This window comes from Oryctolagus cuniculus, chromosome 1 (assembly GCF_964237555.1).
Source record: "Oryctolagus cuniculus chromosome 1, mOryCun1.1, whole genome shotgun sequence".
In the NCBI taxonomy this organism is placed as follows: Eukaryota; Metazoa; Chordata; class Mammalia; order Lagomorpha; family Leporidae; genus Oryctolagus; species Oryctolagus cuniculus.
Genome location: NC_091432.1, coordinates 227,565,911 through 227,591,735, shown reverse-complemented (window position 1 = coordinate 227,591,735; position 25,825 = coordinate 227,565,911). Strand labels below are relative to the sequence as shown.

Sequence of the window (25,825 nt, the reverse complement as noted above, 5' to 3'; positions counted from 1 at the left end):
GAAGGTTCCGGATTGAAAAGGCACAACCTCACAGAGGAACTTGGGCGTCCGGGCAAGAATGGGAGAACAGAGCTTTGCTTCTGGGCTTGTTTCGTTTGGAGCTAAGAAACGTCAAGAGACAAGAGTGGCCTCCTGCTCAGGGGCGGCACCATCGTGAGCTCCTCACGGGGGGCTGGAAGGATTGAGGACCAGGATTTCAGGCTCAGGCAGAAGGAGGGAAGTTGGGTCTCTGATGGGCCTAAAGTTCAGATATTATGCTCCCCCAAAAAAGTGTGTTGGTTGAATAATTGGAAATTCCAGATCACTAGATAAATCCTGCAGTAACACTTGAGTGAACTTGACCCTGAGATTTGAAGAGCTGCTGAAAGATTCAGGCGTGGAAGTCAGAGTCTTGAGTTCAAGTCCGGACTGTGTTCCTACCAAGTATGTGACTGTGGAGGGTCACAGAACCTCCCTGGACACTCTTTTCCTGAGCAGCAAAGCCATTACCAGGGACGTAGCTGAAAGCCTCCTTCTATGTAAAGAGCTCACGGAGAGAAGTCCTTAGTTGATGGCAGCCCCTGGGGTCCTCAGTGAGATGCACTCTCATTTCCCTCAGAAGCACCCAGAACTAAGTGCCAAGAGCCTGGGGAGCAAACTTTGGACGATTTCTAAGTAAATGTTTGCTGGGTGGGAAGTGGCAGAAAGGAGAGACTGGGCTCTTTGCATTACCTGGGCCACAGATTCTGTGGGAATCTCTATCCCCACCATAGATTCTGCAGGAAAACTATCTTTTCAAGTCCTCCATTACATTTTTTTCATTGAAATATACTTCACATACCATAAAGTTTACCTTTTAAAAAGTATGTAATTCAGCGGTTTGTGTTATATTCCAGCTATCTAATTCACTATATATTTAATGTGATTAATCTCACCACTGCCTAATTCCAGATCCATGGTGTATTTTTTTTTTTTTTAAAGATTTATCTATTTGAAGGACAGAGTTACAGAGAGAGGTAGAGTGAGAGGTCTTCCACCTACTGGTTCACTCTGCAAATGGCCTCAACAGCCTGAGCTGAGCCGATCCAAAGCCAGGAGCTTTCTTCTGGGTCTCCCACGTGGGTGCAGGGCCCCAAGGACCTGGGACGTCCTCCACTGCCTTTCCAGGTGCATTAGCAGGAAGCTGCATTGGAAATACATCCTTTATTGTTGTCAATAAGATAATATATTCTTGTTATAAAATATTTTTAGCCCTTCAAAAGAATGTATATGGAGCCAGCACTGTGGCAACGCCAGTAAAGCTGTCGCCTGCAGTGCCGGCATCCCATATGGGCACTGTTTCGAGTCCCAGCTACACCACTTCAGATCCAGCTCTCTGCTATGGCCTGGGAAAGCAGTAGAAGACGGCCCAAGTGCTTGGGCCCTGCACCCCATGGGAGACCAGGAAAAGCACCTGGCTCCTGGCTCCTGCCATCGGATCAGCGCAGCGCGCCGGCCGCAGCGGCCATTGGAGGGTGAACCAACGGCAAAGGAAGACCTTTCTCTCTGTCTCTCTCTCTCACTGTCCACTCTGCCTATCAAAAAAAAAAAAATTAAAAAAAAAAAGGCTTTTCTGGGCTCAGAGCTCTGGAAGGCAGGGGCATGGCATCCGCATCTGTTCAGCTTCTGGTGAGGGCCTCATGGTGGAAAGGCAAGTGCAGCAGAGAGGTCTCCTCGCCAGAAAGGAAGTGAGAGAGGGAACTGATGAGTCCCGGAAGGTGGCAGGAATCTCTTCACGAGGGCTCCGCCACCATGACCCAAACACCTCCTGCAGGGCCCCACTTCCTGACACTGCGCCATTGAGGAAGTCAGGCTCAACGTGAGTTTTTGTGGGAACAAGCCATATTTGAATGATAGGCCAGGGCTAAAGGGGGCACAGTGTGCCTTTCACGTGAGAGTGACCCACCTGCACCTGGGGGACTCTCCTGCCCACAGCCTACCCACCCACATGATCTCCACTCTTGACTACTCCATCTGCACCCCAGCCTCTGCACCTGCCCTGCCTGTCCCACCTTCCTAATGTCCACACTGCTGCTGGAGATGGGAGGGGGCAGCAGCCAGCTCCGAGGGGCTTAGCTGGCCCTGACTTCCGCCCAAACCCTGGCCTGGTTTTCCGTTTCTTGTGACACATTCTTTATGTAATTCTGTGCTCCTCCCAGACCTGGAAGTGTGCTTGAATCCAACACTTAGGAAACTGGGCCTCCTGAGGCGCAGTGTAGTGTGGTCGCTGCATCCAAGTTGTCTTGCTATCAGTCCCCATAAGGCAGGAGCCATGGACCATGCAACAGCAGGGTCCCAGGGTGCTTCAGCAGCAGAGCAAGTCCCTGTGGGGCAGGTCCATGTCCTGGCCCTCTCGGTTGTTGGCACCGGGAAATGACGTGAAACAGCAGCACAGTATTAGGATGTCTGTGATCTCACAGCAAGCGTGGCCTTGTCTTCCCCGCAAGCGTTTGAAACCCTGAGCACCTGGGAGAACAAGGTATTCCGAGCCCTGCATCTTGCTTATGGAATATTGTAGTCCTGGGAAAACAATATCATCATTTGCATTAATCTGTCTTATTCTCTTCATTTATTTCTCCATAAACTTCTTTCCCTTCTCACTTCTTTGGTACCTCACGTCTTCCTGCACTTTTACCTGTGTGTCGGGCTGCTGGTGGCTCCCAGCCTGAGACTGGCCCTGTGCAGCTGCCTCTGGCCGTGACGGTTCTCAGCGAGGCCTCTGCGGCAGCCGAGGGCCCTGTCTGCTGACCTCTGCTCTGTGACTAACGTCTCCTGCTGCAGTGGTCTTAGCCTGGGACCCCTTCCTGACGTTTCCTGAGACGTCTCCTTCCGGTAGACTGAAGTGGCACAAAGGGCAGGCTCCTGCAGGCCCAGGTTTCCATCCAGGCATTACCTTAGTAGTGTGTGTGTGCATTTCACGTGGGTCCCGTGGCTTGGAGCTCTAGAAGACATCGCCACTACCCTCACCCCCGGGATGCTGCACAGCCACAATCAGAGGGCGTCGTCCTCCCTCTTGCACTGGTTGGTGCCAGTGATAAGCGTGTGTCTCGTGTTAGCAGACCTCTGCAGGCCGAATCCCTGCTCACGGTGAGCTTACCGCCACCGTCAGAGGCCCGGTGCTCTGACTACCAGACTCGCAAAGGGCGGCGCAGCAGCCCCCGCCTCCTCTCCTGCCGCCCCACCCCCCACCCCCGGTGCATCCTCATCACGATGTGGCTGCTGAATCAGGGAAGACTAGAAGTGGAGACCGGAATTGAGGCTAAGTACCTTTCCTCCCTGGAAGAGCTGGTCTAACTCATGGCGTTCACGCAGGCTCTGCTTTTCAAGGCGTGTTTGCTGCCTCCCGCCAGCTCTGCCCTTGATGAAGTCGTGACCCCTCTGGAGCCCTGGGTCCCTCTCTGAATTCTGGAGCTCAGCCTTCTGGGTTGCAGCGGAGATGAAATGAGGTGATCTCAGCCCTCCCGTGCTGAACCCCACAGCACCCTGGGAGTCTCTGCCTGTCCAGTCCTTCACCTGCTGGGTCAGCTGCTGCCTGTGGGCTTCCAGTAGGCAAAGCCCACATCTGTTTCCCTGCCCTTTCCCCTGGTGCTGTGCCTGCCACGTATTTGCTGAGTGGCCACGTGGAAAACACTAAGCCCACAGTGATGCAGCAGGAGACGGTGGTTTTCTCTTTTTCCACTCTTCTGGAGCCTCCATAAAGTTTATTTTTCTCCTGTGGACACACCACACACTGCCCTAACGATCTTATTTCCCTCACTGGGTTGGCAGCCAGGAGTGCTTAGAGCCAAACTTGCAGGCATCATAGTATGAAGTGAAATTCTAACCTCACTGCGGCTTCCATCTTTTCCCCATTTGCCCCTATTTCCTCTACTTTTGTTACTGTATGGAGCATATTTCAAAAAATTGCCTTAAAATTTGTTCAGAATAACAACAAAAAAAGTGTCAGTCCCAGCTGGTAACATAAATAAGGCTATGATTGTCTTACTCTGTGAGTCCATTTGTTATTGTATTTTTGAGCTATAATTATCAAGTAACTTTCAACTGGCTGTAGAATGCTGATTGGTGTTAAGTAAGTGTAGAGCAAGAGACCCTGAAGTGGAAGTACTTGGGCTATAATCACTATAAACAGGGTGGCCATGGGCAAGTTCCTGATAGGACCTTTAAAAAAAAAAAGTATTTGAAAGGCAGAGTTACAGAGAAGGAGAGGTCTTCCATCTGCTGGTTCACTCCCCAAATGGCCACAACTGGCAGGGCTAAGCCATACTGAAGCCAGGAGCTTTTTCCGGGTCTCTCACGTGGGTGCAGGGGCCCAAGCACTTGGGCCACCTTCCACTGCTTTCCCAGGCATATTAGCAGGGAGCTAGATCAGAAGTGGAGCAGCTGGGATTTTAACTGGTGCCCATATGGGATGCCAGCATTGCAGGTGTCAGCTTTATCCACTATGTCACAACACTGGCCCCAGGACCTTTTTTATTCTAGAAAATAAGTTGGATTGTATTAGAGAAGATAATTAGATCCTCCCACACAGCCCTTGATAAATGGGCTTAGTAGCTAGTGGCTCGGCTGTCTGTATTCTTCCTGCCCTGCACATGACTGGGGGAGGGGGGAGGGGTAGGCGCAGAAACACTGTGACCAGAGTGCGTGCTTACGAGAGCCATTCAAAGCAACACCTGCTTAATGCTGAGTGGGTAACCCAAGCAGGAGCTCCTCCAAAGAGTGGCATGAGCAACCCCTGAGTGACCTGAGAAGCACCCAGCACAGACTTTGAGAAAGAATGGATTTGAGGCCTACAGGGACAGCATGAGACTAAGCCTCAGATGAAGGGTGGGAGGGGGGGAGGGGCACTCAGAATGTGGCAAGTCTGCAGGCCCAGTCCTCTGGGAGCTGTGTGAATGCTGATCTCCTGGGAAACAGTGAGGTGGTTTTTTGGGTTTTGGTTTTGGTTTTGGTTTTTAAGATTTGTTTATTTACTTGAGGGGCAGAGTTACAGAGAGAGAGAGAGGTCTTCCATCCTCTGGTTCGCTCCCCAAATGGCAGCAATGGCCAGAGCTGGGCCAATGCGAAGCTAGGAGCCAGGAGCTTTTAACACGTCTCCTACCTGGGTGCAAGGGGCCCAAGCACTTGGGCCATCCTCCACTGCTTTCCCAGGCCGTCAGCAGGGTGCTGGGATGGGAACCGACGTCCTTATAGGATGCCGCGGCCACTGGCAGAGGCTTAACCTACTACGCCGCAGTGCCCGCCCTGAGCTCGTTTTATCTCAGGATATTGGAGCTGGGTTCCAGCCCCAGTTCTGCTGCTTAGCAGCAGCGTGACTTCAGATGAGTCCCCTAACTTCCCCAAGCTCCATTTCTTCTTCAGGGAAATGATGATACCAACACTACCTCCCTGGTCTCTTGTCCCGAGGACCCAATGAGAAGATGCCTGGAAACCCCACCCACCCAGCACTGGCTCATGGTGAAGGCGCGGTCAGCGCTGGCTGCTCTTACCAGCCCTGTGCAGCATCAGCCCTTCTGTTAGCCCTTCTGATAGCCCACAGGGCGTCTGTCTGGTCGCGCTCAGACCCAAACCATGGCTGTTTGTGTTCTCTGAGACGTGTTGTATGGTCTTTGTTCTGGTTCCTTCTCCTGTTCTTTTGTCCAGACCTTGTTATGAGCAGAATGAAAACATAAGACAAGCTGCATTTATGCTTTTGGTTCTTTTCAAACACGAGAAAGAGGGAAAGAACGCAAATGAGTAAGACCCCTTCCAGGGTTTTCCTTTCCCTGGAAGGGAGCAGCGAAGCGAGGAAGGTCTTGTGGGATCCCTGTGGCTGACGGGGTATTTGGTTAGGAACGTGGCGCGCCTGGGCCTTGGAGAGGTAAGCTGCGTACCGCAGTGTGCAGACTGCCACGTTAGCTCTGCTTTTACGTGGGGCACAGAAGGAACAGCAGTGGCCTGTGCAGATCCCTGGGCTGCCCTATGCTGTGTTCCTTGCTGATGTCAAGGAGGTGTTGCCCACCCAGGGCTGGGCGCGCCCTCGGGAAGCTGTATTTGATGTCTGTGAGCAGCCGGTGTCCCGTTCTTTCACCTGACTCATTTCCAATTAGTTGCAGCTCACCTCAGGGGAACGTAATTAAGAGGGCTGTCGTTATCCAGGGGAAAGGAATTAAGCAAATTGTGCAAGTGCAGAAATAATGAACAGGGACTGCAGGACCATTGCTAAGTCCCCAGTATCCATATTCACGCCTGTTCTCACCACAGGCCTGGAGCCCGTGAGGGGCCGGGGGTGGGGGGATGGCAGGGAGCCCTCTGGAGGTGTGTCGCCTCTCCTCTCCCTTTGGCTCAGTACTGGATGTGTGCACTGTGTGATGCCGTTGGCTAAGCTTGGGTGCTGAGTCCCACGGCCCCAGGTTTGCACTATGGCCTCCCACCTTACTAACTGTGTGAGCTGGGGCAAGTTACTCCATCCTGAGCCTGCTTCCTAACCTGCAAATCCGGATGCTGGCACCACCTTGCAGAGTTAACCTTGAGAATTATGTCTGCTGCATAGAAGTGACTTGGGAGTTGGGGCAGGCTACGTTACAGCTGTTCAGTAAATATTAGCTGCTTATCCCCTCAGGAGGATTCAAACTAAATAGACCTTTCAGGTAGGGGTCATGGTGTTGTCACTGCCTGGACACCAGCAGCAGAACCCTTTTCCTTTGCAGGAGAGAGGGTAGCAAGAGTGGCTTTTATTCTCCCAGGATGGAACTGATGAGCTCAGGCCGTAATTCCAAGGGAGAAAAGGCCTGGTACGGATACGCCCTGGTCTGCCATTCAGACACAGACAGCGGCACCCTCAACTGCCTGCTCCCAGGCAGCAGCAACAGTTGACGGCCTGCCAGCACGTGCATGTGGTCATGGCTGTTCCTGTTATCATGACTTTAATTGAATTATGTGTATCGTGGCTCTGCGCGTGTTGTGTTTCACTGCCGTGTAAAATGTCTCAAAATTGCACTGTGATGCAGCCTTGAAATGGAAAGTCAGTGGTGAGTGCTGAAAGGCACCGGGGAGAGAAAGCAGGGCGCCCGCTGACTCAGTGAGGCAAGTATTTGTACTCATATCTTCCTAGAAAAACGTCAGACACGTTCTTTCTCAAACCTAAACAGGAAGAGAGCTTCAAGTAGACGAATTTTTGTTTTGTTTTGTTCTTGATTTGCCTATGGGAAAGCATGGACGCTGATGACTCTGAGTCAGAAGATGATTCAGATGAGTTGGATTTCAGAGGCAAAGGAGATTTTCAGGAATAGCTTGCCCGGTTTATTTTCGCCATGTTCTTTTTAACGTTATGCCCAAGAACATGGTTTTCAGTTTGCCATTCTAAGTGACCTGACAGCCGTGAACCATTGCCCCTTGGTAGTCTCTCCGCTCTTGGTAGAACCTTAAAGAAGAAAGGCGCCCTCCTGAGGACAGTGATGGGCAGCCCTGCTGCACTCTGGGAGCAGGAAGGACAGAGAGTGCCCTGGGGAGTCTTGGGCACCCTCACCAAAGGCTGCCAGGTCTCCTTCAGAGCCAAGGCTGGGACAAGAAGCTGTACCACGTGCCGCTCCTGTGCTGGGCACCTCCTAAGTTGTTTCTGGTTTTTGCAATATTCCCGAAAGATTTCTGTTGGGGCCCTTTTAGAAAGCACTGTCAGGAAATTGAAAAGATATAAAGCCTAGTCCTACCCTTTGGCTTAGTCATTTGCTGTCTGGGAATTCCTGCACACGAAGTTGTTCATTTTCATTACAATGGTACCTTATAGTAGCAAGTGTCTCACTCTAGGTATAGAATTCAATAAATGATGGTAAACCCATTCTTGGTGGGGTAGGTGACTTCTTTAAAATAATAATCACCAAGATTGTAGAACCAAGGAAATGTTAACATAGCCAGTGGGGAAACTCTAAAACGCGAGCACTCTCAAACATAGACTTGCTAAAGTGGGCCAATATTAGAAAGGAATAATGCAAGAATAGAAATAGTTGTGTTAAGATGATGTAATCATGGGTAGGTGGTTTTTTTTTTTTTTTTTGTTTTTTACCCAAAATTTCTTTTTATGAGAAAAAGGCAAAGAAAAGAGGTTTCCAAGAAAATGAGTCAGCCGCTGCAGTAATTACTGAGGCATATTGAGAATGGGCATTGTTTTCCACACACCTAGAATTACGCAGGTGCATTCTTGCCACATTGAAACCTTATGGAGTCTCTGGGTTTCTTTTTCTTCCCTCCCTCCCTGCACTTGAAATTTGTAATTATATATTTGCAGAGCAAAAATGCAGTAGATCCAGGGAATTACTGGAAGCTTTGTAAGCTAATGATGACAGTGTAAAAGGTATTTGTCCAAATGTGCATTCATACCAAACACAGAGCTGCTGTGATTCGAGAATAAATGTGTTTTAAATATTTTCTAAATACAGAGCCATTGCCGTCCTAACAATGCTAGGCTAAGAAACTGCGTTTCTATGATAGGCCATAATTACTCTTTGGAAAATTATTGGGCTTTAAAAACCATGCCTATTGAAAGATTCCTGAAGAGCAAGGCCCACTTTGTCCTTTCTTGTATACACAGTCCCTTGTATAAGACTCTGTTCTCCTCTCTTTCAGGGTTTCATTGATTTTTATTGCAGGACAAAAGGGCATGGCATTAAAACCTACATATTTAAAATTCTAGAAAATATTTCTTTTTCAGATAAAAACCTGTGGTTACATTATACTGAGCGCTTTTGCCATAGTTTTTTCTTTCCACCTTTCTCTCATGTTGAGGGTTTTTTTTTTCTTTATGTTAACTCATTGAATTTGAGTTCTGAAATCCTAATGAAAACTCAAGTTTGCTGATCAATTACATGTCGAAGCATGAGAGCTGGAAAAGCGAAGATTTAGTTAAATGTTGGGGATTCGAGCTCTTCCCCCTTCTGTGTGTTAGACTGAGCTGAGCACGGTAATAAGTGGCCATTTTTCCTGGAACTCTGCACTCTTCCTGCTTCCTTTCATTCCATCAGGCGAGGTTCCACCAGATGAGACATTTGCAGTCTTAAGACTTCCTGCCGGGGTTCAGACTTTGTATTTTTGACATTGAAGCTGTCGTGTTCCTGAAGCAACTTAATTAGAAACACATTCATTCCAGTGGACACTGGGAAAAGCGGGGACAGCAGAGACAGGCACACTGGGAAGTTGGAGCATTTGTGGAGCTGGCAGCTAAACTAACGGTTTACAGTTTAAGGGAGAAAAAATATTGCAAGGCATGTTCTTGCCCCTGGAAGCAAAGAGAAGCTGAATGTGAACAACAAATACCTTTACAAAAAAACAAAACAAAACAAAAAGGGCGGGGGTGGGGTGGGGTGGGGGAGAGGAGTGGAGGGAGACAACAAAAGAAGAGAAAAGACGGCTCCACTGGCTCTGCAGTTGTGTGCACAGTTCTTTCTTTAGCCGTTATCAAATGCGGGCGTCTCTGGGAAGAATACTTCCCAAACCAGGCTGCTAATCTTCAAGTCTGTTCTGCAGGCGCCCAAGGTATCTTACCACTGGGATCTGTAGCAAGTAGGACAGTTTATATTCTGAGGGAGCACTTTTGCTTGAAGAATTTCATTTGCTGAATGGTCAGTGAGGGAATTGTGTCTTTCCTTGTTGCTAAATGCTTGAGTCATTTTCAAATGGGCATCTGATGTTTTACAGCCTCTATCACCTACACTCCTTAGTATTGCCCTGGGGGCAAATCCCACCTTGTGTCCCCACCCCCACCCCCAGAGAGCCCTCTCCACCCTCCCGCATCCCCTCCAGCTGTCCCAGAGCACAAGTGCCTGGCCAACCCCCAGCGACTCTCCTCTAGGTGCGTCAGCCATCCTCTGCACATTTCAGGGAACGCGCCACATGCTGCAGAGGTAGATGCAGAAGCTGCCGATTGCTCCCTTCCACTCTGCTCCCGGGCTCCCCTTCCCTATCCGTGCAGGGAGCCCGGGAATTTTAGGCTCAGGGTCCCGAAGCGGGTGTGGCAGGTGGAAGAAATGCCTGCTCTGGACGCAGAGTGCTCCTTTACCGCTTCCCTTGGTTTGGGGCCTCACTGGGGCCAGTGATTTGGCCTCTCTGTGTCCCCCTCTGTAGAATGGGGGTGCGGCCTACCGTGTCACACAGAGAAGAAAAGATGAGCTGACTTCCTCGTCGCAGTGCCTCACTAGCAGGCAGCGTTATCCTTGATGTTGTGTGCACTCGCGTACACAGACTGCTGAAACCAGAGGAAGGGCCGGTCCATCAGAACGCCCTGGTCTGAAAGCCGCTGGAGTTGGACGGTCACCAGCTGTTCCACCAGCACCTTAGGGAACCCGTTGCCCTGTGGACAGGGCGGCTGGAGGAGGCTTTGTCAGAGGGAGGCATGCATGCAGCTCTCCAGATACTTGGTCTCATCAGAAGGCACCCTTAGAACATGTCCCCGATAGCATAAGGTAACAGCAGGCAGGCACCCATTCTCCCCGGAGACGTGTGAAGCCCTCACTCGCCCTCAGCTGCTTTTTCTGTGCCAATTGTGGCAAGAATGATTTCTGTTTGTAGCAAGACTGTACAAATCGTTTGTATTTTTGCAGATAACATATACCCCTCCATCCTAATAACAGTGTGCTGGTTCCATCCCAGTCTCCCATTTTAAAGACGAGGCAGCTGAGGCTGTGCCATCGCAGAGCCGCCATTTAGGGACCGACACTGAGGCCGAAGCTCTTGCCGTCAGCCATGCCCACATTTTTAAATTCTTGTGAAGTTTCTAGGCTTGGGAACAAAATGTCATATTAGGATTTTTGTTGTGAAAGGAAATGTAACTGTGCATACGTTTATTAAAACAGTTTCTCTCCAAATAGTGAACCATCTGTAATTTTCTGGTGGAAGCAACAGACATTAAAGCAGCTGTGTGTCTCTGTTTCTCTTCACAGCGCTCCCATGCCCTACCTCATAGGAATCCATTTAAGTTTAATGGAGGTAAGTCGCCTTTCCTCCCTGGCTCGCTTGACGGGGTGGGGGGTGGGGGGTGTTGGGCTCTGTGGCAGTGGAAAGACACGGTCGCAGGATTCATGGCTCTGCACACGGGAGCATGTGGGAGCAGCAGCTCCCTTGCAGCCTCCCCCCAGGTGCTCAGAGCCAAGCGTGCCTTAGACCCGTTCCCCTGGGCTCTTGTTCCCAGGGTTTCCCACTGTGCTTGGAGTTTGTCAGGCTCCATGGGTGAGGCAGCCAGGGTCAGGGAGGCGGAGGAGAGGGTTCTTCCAGGGTATGATGAAGAGAAGGGAAACCATTCACTTTCCCTCCTATGTTTTTTCTCAGTCACCGTGACTATGTTACATTTATTCATGGTAGGAAACATGATATAAACCTCATATAGAAGCATGAAGAAGAAAATTAAAAGCCTCCACGCTACCATTATTCCAGATTGAATCACTGTTAGCATTTTCCAGGTTTTTTTTCTCCTAGTTTTTATTCTTTGAATCCATATTTTGTGTAAATGTGCGTAATTGATATGTTGTCTTTATTTTCCTTAGCATTATGGCATGGGGGTTGCAATATGTTTTTATCTGCTCCCAGTAATAATTTTTAATTTGCTAACCTGTCATTCCGCTATTTGGATAGATCCCAACTTAACCATTTTCCTCCCGTTGGACACTTAGGTTGTTTATACTTTTTTTTTCACTATTATAAATAGCATTTCAGCGAACATCTTTATGCATAAGCCTCTATCTGCATTTTGACTTATTTCCTTAGCATAGAATCCTTAAAGTAGAAATGCTTGGTCAAAGCTATGAATCTGATGCCAGATTGCTTTCGGCATGGCTGTACCAATTAGAGAGCAATTCTTTGAAAGGACTTTTCTGTGCTTTTGTTAAGTGCCCTGAGTTTGTGGACGTGGACCCTGAGCCTCTTCCTCCTTGGGAGACAGCTGAGACTTGCACCAGAGCGAGATGGGGTGGGGGTGGGGATTGCTCGGTTTTACACGGGAGGTGAGCTCTCCGAGGGAAAATCTACAGCCACAGCCGTCTGGGGTGGTGCTTTGCATGTCTTCAAGGAAGTGCTACTTCTCTTCTGTTGCCTTCTTTTCACGTCGACGAGGACCACCTGCTTCTTCACTAACTGTTGCACGCTGTGCTATTGTGCTTACAAAAATGAAACAAGTTGGTTATCGAAAAACCTGTTTGTTTGACATTGAGAATCTTGATCAAAATAGACCACAGAAATCTGCTCAAATTTCTAATTTGACAGGACGGCCATGTGGCTCCTACATTCTGTTAACAGTTCCTCCCTGTCATCACCCAGCCCCAAGCACATACAGTACACAGTTTATGGACTATCTCGGATGATGTATTTAGATCAGATTGAAGAGATTTCTTCTGTGTTTTACCTTTGTTTGTCAAGTTTGGGGATCTATTCAGAGAGCTCCTGTATGGAAAAATTAAAACTAGAAGCAGATACTTTGTAATGGACGTTTTGTGCCAATTGCTGTAGAGTTTGAAATGCAAACTTGAGGAGTATGTGGTCTGCCAGTGTCCACAGTCCCCTCCTGCCTCCAGATGGCTCCGGCACAGCTTCTGCAGCCCCCTTTTGTGTCCCAGTACCGTCGGCCTTCTCCAAGCTTCCCGGCTTGGCCTCCTCTATGCGCCCTCTTGTCATCTCCTTCAAGGCTTTTGGCTTCAGCTATTAAGTCAAGGTTGCCGACTCTTGGCTGTGACTCCCACACCTGTCTGCCTCTCTTCTGAACTTCAGGTTCGTAGTTCCCAGTGCCACTGGAATTTCACCTTGCTGTTCTACGGAAGTCTCACTCAGTCTTCCCCAGTTTATTGTCTGCACACACTCTGAGCCACCCCACTCTGCTTCCGGAGTGCCTGGTCCCTGTAAGTGGCACCCCTGCCTGCAAAGGCACTGACGTGGGTCACGCCGAGCGTGGCCGGGTGCCCCGCTTTCTCAGTTCTCACCAAGTCTCTGCAATGCCTCCTATCCTCTTGCCTCCTGACTGCCTTCATTGACACTGATGCTTTCGATAAGCAAAGTGAGGGCCTCTTTTGTTCCATCTGTTGGTGCTGGGTCCCGGGGGTGCAAGATAAGCTTCAGTCCCACGTGGAATGTGTTGCTTTCCGCCTCCGTGCTCTACTATGGGTAGCTGGCCTTCCCGTCTCCCTGGCCTGTGTTCTACACCGGTGCTCTGCTGCTGCCGTGCCTCCTGCCCCATCATGGCAGCCAGTTCTCGTGCTGGGCCTTACACCTGTCTGCATCCCCACCCTCTGCGTGGGCACCCCCTGCCCTCCCCCAGCTCCTCCAAAAGCCCTCCCACTTTGTCGTCATCCACATATGGCTCATCTTGCTCTGAATGATAGCTGTTTGCTTCCCCGTCCGTCTCCGTCATCCCCTGAAGAATGAGTTCCTTTGGCAGGAGGCTGGTACATCATTTGTGGTGGTGTCCCCAGCCCCCGAGCATGGAGCAGGGTGTCCAGCAGGTGGGCTTGTCTGAACGGAAACTTTGCGAGCAGGGCGTTTGGGGAGCTGTAACTGGGAGCCCTCCAGTAGGCAGCTCTGTTTCCCAGTGCCGGCATGTTACTTAAAGATGGGGGAAGTAAATTTTCTACTTGTTTTATAATTGTAACTGATGGGAAGTAAGCTCTTCGGTAGTAAAACGTGTAATCCAACATATGCATAAATCTTGGAACTGGCACTTGAGACAGACCTCTGCACCCAGGTGAACTGGTGCGGGTCTGCTCGGCCTTGCCTCTGAGTAACTTGCCATGAGAAGGTGTAGGAAGCATTGGCCCAGGTGGGTGTTGAGTGAGGCTGGAGAGGAACCTGCTCCGCTGAACTCTAGTGTAGTCAACACCCAAAGAAAAATAAAAATGGCAGTCGCCCCACTCTTGACACCAACTGAGTCTTTCTTACAAAGCACTGTGCCCTGGGTGAGTTGAGCAGCCATGAACCACCAAATCCTGATCTCCTCATTCAGACTTGAGCTGCCTGCTTGTGCTTTTCTGTTGGTTTCATCTGGTTCTGTGCCCTTCGAGGGAGAGAGCTGATTTCCCGCCCCAGCCCCAACCTGCACAACTTCTTCCAGGCACCACGGGCACACTTGGGAGAGAGCCAGCCTGGGCCCAGGGAAGCTCTCTAAGGAAGGAGCTCGGGAAGGCCCATCTCGCCTGCAACGCTAGTTTTCTTACTGGCAATTCAGCAAAAGGCTTATTTTTGACTGTCTTGTTATTTTTTCTTGAAAGCTATAGGCACCTTATTATGCCTTTGCATATGTGCCAGAATTTTTTAAACTTCAAATGAATGTGGCAGATGTTCATAAAAGTTTAGAAAAAGCTACCATAGGAAGACTTTTTAACCATTTTTATGACACTCAAATTTGTTGCACAGAAAGAACTACAAATTCTAACCTACTGTTCTCATTTGAAAGGAAGGTTTTTTTGGGGAAAGACCTAATTCTAGTCTCCAGGCTAGTACAGGACGCCGTTGCTATTTGCTAGATGGCGGCGGCGTCATTTGAAGAGAGTCCACCTTTCATCTACACAGTGACAAGTTTATGGCTGAGCCTCCTCCTCCTCGCTCCTTCTGCCTTTTTATATCCTCTCATTTAAGCAGTTTGAGGCTAGTGGCAAGTTAGCAGGATGGCCAAGGGTATTGGCATAGACCTAGTTTCTTCTTGGAGAGAATGATCATGTTAGCTGGCAGCTAGGAAATCCCAAAACATGGCCAGATTACACAGTGACTGCTTCCTTTCATTCACGCGCTCTCAATTTAGTTCAGGAGACATTTTTGCACCCCCTGCTCTGTGCCGTGTCTGGCAGCAGGTGCCAGGTCGTGTATAGTAGATGGTGCTTCTCCCGTCTGAAAGACAAAGGCCTTCCTCTACAAGCCTCACAAACAACGCTTTGTGTAGGGATCTCAGAGAGACACAAGGGATGGAGCCAGGAGGTATTTGGTATCCTTGCTGGTGGCAGAATGGTCAGCAAGAAGGAAGGGAGACAGGTGATGATACTGACACAGTTCCAGAGAGGGGATTAGGGAAGCTTCTGGAAGCAGCTCCACCTGTACACCAGGCCATGAAATGTAGCAGTTAGAAGGCGGGCTCTGAATTCTGGCTCTCCTGCCTCCCGCTTATCCGGGATCTTGGGCAAGATGGTTGCCCTCAGAGCCTCTGTTTCCTCACCCGCAAACTGAGAGCAACAACTATGTCCCTTAGAGCTCCCTGGGAGCATGTGTGAGAGAACGCCGTCAGATGCCCAGCACAGCGCGCCGCAGCTCAACAGACGCTCAGCACTCACGGCTGTTTCCATTTCACCAGTGGCCTCAAGCCCTCACATGGTTGAGCTGATGGCTTTGAAATTATGTTGTAGGAACTTTCAAGGGTCCCATGGTCATCATCCTCATTTCCTAGGAAAAGAGTTCCAGCAAAGTTGGCTTGCACCCATCCTCTGTTCTCCTGGTGTGCAATGCAGATGGCACGTGGCAGGGTTGGGAATGACCCTCCCGGAGTGTGTGATGAATATCCTTTCAGATTCCTGCTCAAGTGGCTGGTGCTGTGGCATAATGGGTAAAGTCGCTTGTAGCACCGGCATCCCATTTGGGCACCAGTTGGAGTCCTGGCTTCTCCACTTCGAATCCAGCTCTCTGCTATGGCCTGGAAAAAAGTGGAAGATGGCCAAGTGCTTGGGCCCCTGCACCCACGTGGGAGACCCAGAGAAGCTCCTGGCTTTGGCCTGGCCCAGACACCTAGCCGTGTGGCCATTTGGAGAGTAAACCAGCAGATGGAGGATCTCTCTCTCTCTCTCTCTCTCTCTCTCTCTCTCTCTCTCTCTCTCTCTCTTTCTGCCTTTCAAATAAAATCTTTAAAAACAATTCCTGCTCGAGCACTTCCTGGCGCTTGGCCTCTGTGCATCTTCCTGTCCTCATCTGCGAAGTCTGGATGCTGTGTAAGCACAGCGCATTGCTGCGGCGGCCGTTGTCCGGGACACAGCAGATTCCTCCCTGCAGTGATGGTGCCAGAGCCGTGGGTGTGCCGGGCACTGCACTGCAGGAGTTCTGTGTCAGATGGTGATGGTGACATGATCTCTTCTGGGGTTTTCCAGAGCACGTGCACCAAGGAGAGAGTAATTGTGGTGCATGTGGGGTGCCACAGGCTCTGGGGGGAGAGACAGTGGCCCTCGCCTTGAGAGCAGGGGAAGGAGAATGCCTGGACTGGAAGCTAAGAGATGGAGAAGAGTTAGGCAAACCACAGCAACAGGGAATGGCGTCAGCAGCAACTTGAGGCGTAGCCTGCGGGCCTCCCAGGATGTAGGAGCCATTCCATGTCTGATAGCAGCACAGAACTGGAAGGAAGCGGGGAGGGCTGAGGTAGGCAGGCAGGGGCCAGGCCATCCAGGGCCTTGTAAGCTGCATTAAAGAACTCGAACTTTATAGGGCAATGGAGAGCTGTTGGAGGGTGTGAATAGGGGAGGGATATGGTCAGGCCTTCTCCTTCTGGGCCGTTAGAAACAGTGCTTCCATATAAAATGTGTGGAAGCCGCTTAACCCTGTTAATAAAGTAAATTGAGATTTGTAAAGATCAGAGTGATTCTTAAGGAAATGGCACACCAAAACCCCGTGTATAAAACTCAGATGTGTCAGCTTCCGGGCGGTTCCCCTGCTCCCCAAGCTGTGGCTGAGGCGTTTGCAGTGAGTCCTTTCTTTGAGGCTTTAAGAACCACTTTTACTAGATTTCTGTCTTCTCTCAGTTTTCAAGGAACTTTGTGAGTCCTGTTCAGTCTCCATCAAGTTTGAGAGTGTCCATTTAGGTGATAGCCAACCAGTCATTTCAGGAGATGGGACCAAGGAGGTGAGACCCAGGTGCCAACTTGCAAGGCTGCTGGCCAGCTCTGTCACCAGTGCAATTGTGAGAGGCATGTGAGGGGTATGGGGGACGGGCCAGGCTCCCAGCCTTCCTCTCTTTCTTACCGTCACCAATCCAGGGAGGCCTGTCTTTGGGCCACTCAGTACACCATTTGGAGGACAGATCCAGGGGCTAGATCAAAGTTTCCTCTTGTCTGCGGGATCCAGAGGCCACGTGTGTCTGAGTCCACGGTAGGCCTCCATTTTCAATGGTGAAACTGCTGCACAAAATGGCGGGCCCCACTTTTGTAAGGACAAGGAAAGTATCAGTGTGTTAGCACTGTTTTAACTCACTTCTTCTTTTCATTTTCCTCTCAGCATAGAAAGTGTTTGTTTTGTTTTTTTAAAAGATTTATTTATTTGAAAGGTAGAGTTACAGAGAAAGAGAGGGAGATAGAAAGATCTTCCATCTGCTGGTTCACTCCCCAAATGACCACAACAGTCAGAGCTGAACTGAGCTTGGAGCCAGGAGCTTCATCCCACGTGGTGCAGGCTGCCAAACACTTGGGCCATCTTCTCCTGCTTTCTTGGGCACATTAGCAGGGAGCTGGATCAAAAGTGGAGCTGCCGGGACACGAACCAGAGCCCAAATGGGATGCCTGCATTGCAGGCGACAGCTTTACCTGCTATGCTACAATGCAGGCTCCGGAATGTTTCTTTTTAAACAGTTTCCTGGTGAGAGAGAGGCATTTTTCCTGTGTCATTTTGCCTCCTCACAGGACTCCAGCGTGGACAGAAGTAAGGTACAGTTTACATTTGTTTGTACAGTTTACATACATGCAGTGGCACAACTCTGAGTCGCCATCATAGTCAGGTGTATGTGGTGACTTTTCCATGGAGAAACCCCGTGGGAGATTTACTTGTGAACGCTAAGCAATGCTATTCCTGCTTTATAGAAAGGGGATATTTGCATGAGAAATCCCACCTGGTAGTTTCAGTCCCAGGGTCACAGTAAGAACTCTGGCAAGAAAGGGAGGAGGCAGGGAGGACACGCCCAGTGCCAGTCTCTGTGCTGCTGGCTTTCCGTGTCTGGAGCAGGCCTCAGACTCTGTGATGTAGGAGATAGCCACACTGGGAGTGGGGAAGTGAGGCTGAGACAGGTGAAGTCACTTGCATCTAGTCCGTCAGCTCCAGTGACTCCTCCAAGGCCCCGTTCTCAGCTGTAAAATTAGGACAGTATGATCTCTCTCAAAGAGCCGTGCGCCTTAACTGAGACACTGAATATGAAGAGCTTTTTAAAAATATGATACCAAACTTTAGTCTTCATACTAATGGGATTAAATAAGAGGCAAGGGACAGAGCAGGGACACCCTAGAGATCGGTTTATTTTGTAAAGAAAAAGGAACTGGGCAGTAGCTTGGTTTCCTGAGCATGCTGTGTGCTGTCTCGCGCAGCCGTCACATCGAGTCCCTCACACCGGAGGGTTCAGGGTACAGTCACAGGCTGTGCTCCTGACCAAGGCCTCTGGACACGCGCTCTCCCAAGTATGATTCTTAAATGCCTCTTCTCATGATGGAATTAGTTCATATGAAGCAACTTAAGGCTCTAGTATTCACTTTATGCCATCAAAGAGAGCAAGTATTTCTGGCCGAGTTGAGCTTCTTGCGGTCAGTACGCAAGTCAGTGCTTTGTCCTGACTGAAACCTGTCTTGTGAGATGGGCTAGTCTTCTGTTACTGAGGAGAGAGCAAACAAAGCGGGGAGGTAACCCCCAGGGAAATCCCACTAGCCTGTGTGAAGCAATTGTTGATGTTTTTGTTTCTCGATCTTTCTTTTCTCACTTAACCAGTCATCCTATGTGAGCTCCACTTAGCAATGTCAAAGAACTTAAAATGTCTAAGTTGTGACAGAGGGAGGCCTGAATGGGTCTGCCTCTTGTGAGATCTGGGTAAGGGGCAGCATGGGGGAGGCAGGGTGACAGGCTGGGAAGAGCGCTTAGGCTCTGGCTCAACCAGCTCTTTGATTTAAAGACATCAGTTTAACAGGGGGGAAAGGTATGGTTACTGCATCATATGGTTTGATGCTTTGTTCAAACTGGCTAGCCTCTTAGGAAAAATCTGTTGGAAATACTTACAAATATATCATAATCTCAGTGACTGAATGGAAGCCTACTAAGTGCACTTAAAGCTTTGGTGATAGAGTTTCTAAATTGTCACCACTTTGAGAGAGGTGCCCCTGTCTTGAAGATAGGTGCCTTAAGGCGCCTCTTTGAGCCTCAACACTCCACTTGTAACATAAGTAGATTCTCCATTTCATAGGCATTTTCTTTGTTAATGTTTCCATTCTACCTTTATTTATTTTTAAATTTATTTTTTTTATTTGAGAGACACATACACACACACAAACACACACACACACACACACACACACACACAGCTCCCATCTGCTGGTTCACACCACCAAATGTCTGTAGTAGCCGAATCTGAAGCCAGGAACTCTATCCAGGTCTACCACATGGGTGGCAGGAACTCAATCATTTGAGCCCAGGACCTGCCTTATCAGGAAGCTGGTGTCAGGAGCAGAGCCAGGTACTGGACCAGGCCCTCTGATGTGGGTGCTTGCTCCCACAGGAATTAAGTGAGAAATAATAGTGAGGAATAAGTGAGAAAATGCATGAGTAAGCCTAAGCCAGTGCCTAGCACGTGGCAGTCACCAGATAAATGGAAGCAATATTATATGGGTGTAAAAGTGGAATCTTTTTCCTAAGAAAAAAGCTTAACAGACTCATCTACCTACAGTCGACTCTACCCCATTTCAGCGTCTATTTTTATTTTTTAATGAGTGACTTTTTCTGAGTTGACTTTTGCTTAAAGGCACTTTTAACTGAGCCCAGCCGCAGGAGACTGGTGACTTCTTTTCATAAACTCCTTGCAAGTGATTAGGGGTGGGGCCGTTGGGGGCGCTCAGAGCCCAGCATGATGATTGAAGAGTGGTACCCTTGGCCTAGGCAAATCCCACTTTGAGTCTGGGCACATGTGGTTTTGTTTAACACCATGCTCAGCGACTCTTGGTCCAGGTTTGTGACCATCAGGCATTTGTTGTTGATATGCAAGGTCACCACAGTAGGGGTGTTTGTCAACCAAATTAAACTTCCTCTTAATGACCTAAAGTAATTGATTCAGAAGGCCTTTAAACAGGTCAGGGCAATGTGTGAACAATCCCAAGTCCAGCATTTTCTGCACAAATTAGTGTGTGTTGTTGTGTTGTTTGTTATTTTGCTTTTGTTGGCAAAAATGTGGATGGATCATGAGCTCTTGGGAGCAGCAGTGAGCCTGAGTTTGAATCCCAGCCCCTCAACTGGTCTCGGTGTGGCCTGGGGGAGTCTCTGAGCTTCTGGGGGAGTGTGCCTTCATGTGCCCATTGGCTGGGCAAGGCACCTCCTTAAAGGAAATGCCGTTTACATTAGCAGGCCCTCACTCAGTGGTCCAGATGATTGTTAATAAAATATTTCCAATAGATAGTTGTGTCTCAGAGAGACTGCTTAATAGTTCTGTACAGAGTGCTTGAGCTGTGATGTAGTAACCATGCCCTTTTTTCCTGCAAAACTGATTTCTAAGTAAACTACTCCGTACTACAGTTAAACATCCGCAGAGGGAAACGCGATGAGAAACAGGGTCTGTGTGCTTCTTTTTCTATGTTGTTGGGTTCTTGGCTCATTTCAAGATGAACATTTAATATGGATGCCAATGAGGCCACAAAAGGAGTGGGCTTTTTCTTTCTTTCCTTTTTTTAAGATTTATTTATTTGAAAGGCACAGTTAGAAGTCTTCCATCCACTGATTTATTACCCAAATGGCTGTGACAGCTGGAGCTGGGCCTATCCAAAGCCAGGAGCCAGGAGCTTCATCTAGGTCTCCCACGTGGGTACAGGGACCCAAGTACTTGGGCCATCTGCCATTGCTTTCCCAGCTGCATTAGCAGGGAGCTGGATCAGAAGTGGAGCAGCCCAGATTCAAACTGGTACCCAAATGGGATGCTGGCACTGCAGACAATGGCTTTATTCACTATGCCACAGTACCTGTCTAGGAAAAAGTCCATTGGATTCAGTCTTGGTCTGAATTCTTGGCCTTGCAGCTGAAGCTTGGGGCCACCACCCTGTATTTGTTTTTAGACAGACACAGTGGCTTGGAGATTTCCTTGGGGTTGATCTACAGTGGAATTCAAGTTTTGCCTTGTGGTTGGAGGTTACTAAATCCCACAAATAGGCTTTTGTGCTCTGCCTACTGTCTCCTTCCCCGCATGAACCCAAACACCTGACAGAAGCTACAAGGTGTACCCCAGGGCTGTGCAGGCTGCTGGGTGCTTCCTCAGCAAACCACACTCTGTTCAACCTTGCTGCCTCCAAGTCAATCATTTTGAAAGATCTGTGGGATGAAGTTGTATCTTCCTCCTTCAGTATTTGATTGCAAATATTCTGTGCTGACCGAACGGGTTAAATTATGAAGCTTGATAAGTACATATGCACATTACCCATCCCTAGCTCTAGAAGAAGGAAAAAAAAAAGGGAAAGAAAAAGATAGCTATGATTTTTGGAAGTCATCCCAATTTTTAAAAATAAGAGAATTTGGACATTTTGGCATATGGGGTTTTTTAAATGAAATTTCATGGAACTGAAAACAGTCAATTTTAGGTTTCCAAAAATTGTTTTGATTTTCGTTGGTATAAATTTGCTGCACATGGTTTTGGGGAAGTTCTGAGAGATGCATTTAGGACTTTGGGGTTGATTATTTTTTCTCCAAGGTTTGTGATTGAGTTTTAAAAGGTGCTCTCCCCACCCTCCCCCCACTGTTCACTCATAGTATAAATCGGAAGAGCCCAAAGTTTCATGTCAAGGATGGTTTTTGGTGAGGACATCACCACACATTGCCAAGCAATGGGACTTGGGGCTGAATTATTGAAGCTGATGTCAGCACCGCATGTGACCCTGCCCGGCTACACTGCCTTCCCCACACGAGTGGTTTCGGCCATTGCGTTAGCAGCAGCTGCTGGTGATAAGCATAGGGGAGTCACCTGTGTAGGGTCAGGCTTATTGCACATCAAGGTTCAGCGGTGTCGGAAGAGGGAAGATGCCCAGGAGGGGGCTCCAGGCCACCTGCCGTGTGAGGATCAAAGGGTTGAAAGGTCGGAGGGCACAGCTCCCTTAACCATATCTGTCTGTGCAATAGCTATTTCAGATTGTAAATCTTGGCGATTTCATTAAGTCCTCCTGGCTGCTACTGGGGCATTGAAATAATAAAATTTTATATCTGTTGCTTTCCTGCCTCTGGCAGCCTTGCTGATACGCCCTCTGCAAGATGGGGGCAGCGTCTTTATGAAAACCTTTGCTGGCAGGATGGTAGCAGCCCTAATGAAGCTTCAGATTGGGAAGGTGGCTTCACATGACTGCATCCTTGGAAGTGGTTTTGTTTTGTTCTAAGGAAAAAACAACCAAACAACTTAGCAGCCTTTTGGATTCATGCGGTACCTCTCTTCTGAAAGACAGGCCACTAGAATACTACCCATCGCTACACGCAGAAGTGAGCTTTCTTAGGGCCTGAGAAACAAGGGTCCCTTGTTTGGGGCAGCCCCCAGCAGTGATGCAGGACGTTCTTCCCACCCGGCAAAGCGTTTCTGTGTTTTAGAGACACGTTGGCCAAATATGATTTTCCAGCTATTTTTCCTGGGTCTTAAAGCTGTTATGGACCTTTAGGGCTCCCTGGCTCTAGGGCGAGACAAATCACAGTAATGGCCGTCCCTTTACTGCCCGCATGTTTAAGACCCCCTGTAGTTTGTTTGAAAAGTTAAGAGATTTTCACAGTGAAGGTGCCATTTCTGAAATTTAAAGTGTTCCTTTTCACCGGGAGATAAGTTCGCTCTGATTAAGTCCGTAATTCTCGCTAAGCCACGTTTATGGGGGCAATAAACAATGTTTCAGCGTGCTTGTTAAATTGGGTTTCCAACCTCTCCACTCTTTAAAAATTGACATTTCAAATAAAAGGCAGGTGGAGATGGGAGTTGGGGTTTGCCGTGCTTAGTGAAGAATGAATGATGGCAAGTGGTGGTTGTACGGGAGGAGTGAGGCCCGAGTTTTACGATAAGGTGACCCCAAACCCTGTTGGGACTAGGGAATCAACGTCCCCATATGCTCCCAGTGAAACTTTTAAATTCCACTTTTGTTGTTTCTCATTGAGTGGATGCTATTTTGAATGATGACCAGCTGCGTTACACTCATTATTAAGTTTTCACAGTAAGTGTTCTCTGGTAATGGTGGTCCTGTTTTACAGATGATTGGAATTGAAACACAGAGAGGCTAAGTAACTGGTCCCAAGTCACACAGTTAACAGGACCATGATTTGAACCCAGCTATTGCGTAAAGTGTTTGAGTGTGTTGAGGGTCTGCTGGCTGTTACATGAATGGCTCTCAGATACGCCTGTCCATGAAGGGCCCAAGAGAGATGTGTGATGTGGCCACCAGCCACAGGATCTGCCCAACACCAGCTCTGTGGCTGGAAAGTAGAGGCAGCTACACAAAAAGGAACCAGGCAGTGGGCAGCTCTGTTCCTCTGGGACCCGAGACACGTTCCTTTGCCTCTTGGAGTTTTTATTTATCCTGTAACATGTGCATAGTGCACATTCCATAAGATTGCTCTGAGGACATTGTTTAAGTAATACACATCAAAATAGAGCGTGTGTGCAAGCCCTGCGGTACCTGCAGGTGACAGTGGCAAGTGCGACTACAGTACCTGTGAGCCTAGCAAGGTTCAAACAGTTAAGGGGAAGGTGATCGCACACATGGAGCGATTAGAAAGGACCCCAAAACAAACTTTGCTCAAGGACCACAGTGTCTGCTGGCCACTGTGCTTGGCCTCTGGTTTAGAAACACCCTTGCCACAGGAGCAGGAGTTGTCAGGAAGGTTTTCTGGAAGAGCGGGGTCTGGCAGGGTGGAGTAACGGTGGTGAGCACTTGTGCTTTGCAACACCAGGGCAGGGGTTGACACCCTCCTGTCCTTTTACACGAGGACCCCGGGACTGCTTCTGCAGAGTCCAAGGTGTGCATCAGCTCACCATGCATCCAGGAGAGCAGAGAGCAAGCCAGGCTGGACTGGCAGAGTGGACTCCCAGGACAGTGGGCAGAACCCAGCTCCGTGGGGAGGCCAGCAGTGAGGGCTATAGCAGGAGGCCAAGTGCCTTGCTTGAAGCTGCCCACCTAGCAAGTGAAAATCCAGGACAGCAACCCTGGAACCGGCAGACTCCTGGAGCAAGGTCCCTTCCTCAGCTTTACCCATACCCTACCCACAAAGGGGTCGAGAGTCCCTTGAGTTCAGAGATCATTTCCGGGTGGACCGCGTACCCTTCAGACGTCAAGTTGACGGGAGCAACTGGCCGATGCCTGGTGGACCAGGAGAGGAGCCATTGGAACAGGAGCCCCTCTGCTGACCTGGCTTGAGACTCTCTAGACTTGTTAATGAGACTCAGTGCTTGTGACCTTGTGAGCCAGCCGTGGGTTTGGCCTGACCCGGGAGTGCTTACACCCCTTCCCTCCCCGGCCAAGCTTCTGTTTCTGTTTAAAGCACACTGGGAAATGCCAGCCGTGTTTTCAGGGCTCTTCTGAACTGTCGGACGTAGATTTTTAATTTTGTGGAGCAGGAAGGAGCAAATCAGTGACTCCTGGCCCCAAAGAAAAGCCACCACGTTTATCAACAGCTTGGCAGTTCCGTGACCTTTGGGGCCTGAGGAAGGGGAGGAAAAGTCACTCTCTCCTCTGTGTGTACCCTGGAGAGCCAGGATCTCAGGGGAGAGTGAGAAGTTGAGGATGCCTGAGTGACTGCCTTTGCTCTCCCTGTCTCCTTCCTCTCCTAGGAGGCCACCAGCTCTGGAGCTGTTCTTTGTTACATACTCATCTACATGCGCATGCGTTTGAGCACATTTTATAGAGACTGTATACTGAGAAGAACACTGGCTCGCTTGAGCCCAGATTCCAGTTCTTTCTCAGTGGTGAGAACATGAGCAAATTGTTTCATCTTTAGCCTCAGTTTCCTCATCTGTCAAATGGGTATGAGATTCCACAGGAAACCCTCTCTTCCTGGGGCATTTTAATGGCCTCAGGGCCAGGTGTCAAAGTACTGAGGGCCTTGATTCATCTGATAAGTGCCTAACAGAAGTCTTTCTGTTACTGATTGAAACAGTGTGTCAGGGCAAACACTAGGAGGCATTGAGTAGGACAGAGGCTTTGCTGCGCAACAGGGTTCAGCTCAGCTGTACTTCTCTAGGCCATGTGACTTTGGGCAGATTCTTGTACCCCTGTGACCCTCAGTGTCAGGAGTGGCACGAGGGTCCTGTTAAATGTCCACAGAAAGGGTTGGGCCCCAGAGGAGCCCAGCAGCCAATGGCTCTGATCTTATTGTGTGAAATACCTGGAGTGTAACAGTGTAACAGCTCCTGGCTGGCAGGCAGGCAGCCTCCATGTATGGTTGGCTGTGGTTTGAGTCACTTAGCATATAGTTTGGATTAACATACAATTAAAATGTAATTTTTGTTTTAAATTCAACCCTATTCTGTGCCTTTCATAAATGTTAAAAAAAAAAAAAAACCACCAAGATGTGGTATTTGAAGGGATGTCCATTGATGTCCATCTCTCACAGAGATGAGCTTGCACTAGACTTTCTTTGAACCCAAGCAGAGCACTTTGTGGGCATGGTAATGGCCTGATGCAGGAGGATGCTGAGTCCTCTCAAAGCAGAGTGATTTTGCGTGAATCGGCCTGGACCCCTCCCCTGTGCTTTGGTTGCTGGTGGCAGTGGTGCTGCCTCCGGTGGTGGCAGTGAGAGTGGGTTATGCCTACCAGCTGTGGGACATCGTCCCCACGGGGAGAAGTTCCAGCTGTGGCCCCACAGCAGCGTCCTGAGCAGATGGGAATATAGCCATGAAGACACAAAGTAAAAGTTGGTATTTGTTTTCTTT

At 49.1% G+C, this 25,825-nt stretch overlaps 1 protein-coding gene across 13 annotated transcripts in view; it reads left to right on the top strand.

Moving 5' to 3' along the window:
* Nucleotides 1-25,825, top strand: part of DENND1A (DENN domain containing 1A) — a 558,482-nt gene that overhangs the window by 341,405 nt on the left and 191,252 nt on the right. For all 13 annotated transcript variants that reach the window (XM_070056538.1, XM_070056536.1, XM_070056525.1 and 10 more), the window contains one exon: nt 10,926-10,971. In XM_070056538.1, the coding sequence (XP_069912639.1) occupies nt 10,926-10,971 (46 nt within the window). The remainder of the gene's footprint in view (nt 1-10,925; nt 10,972-25,825) is intronic.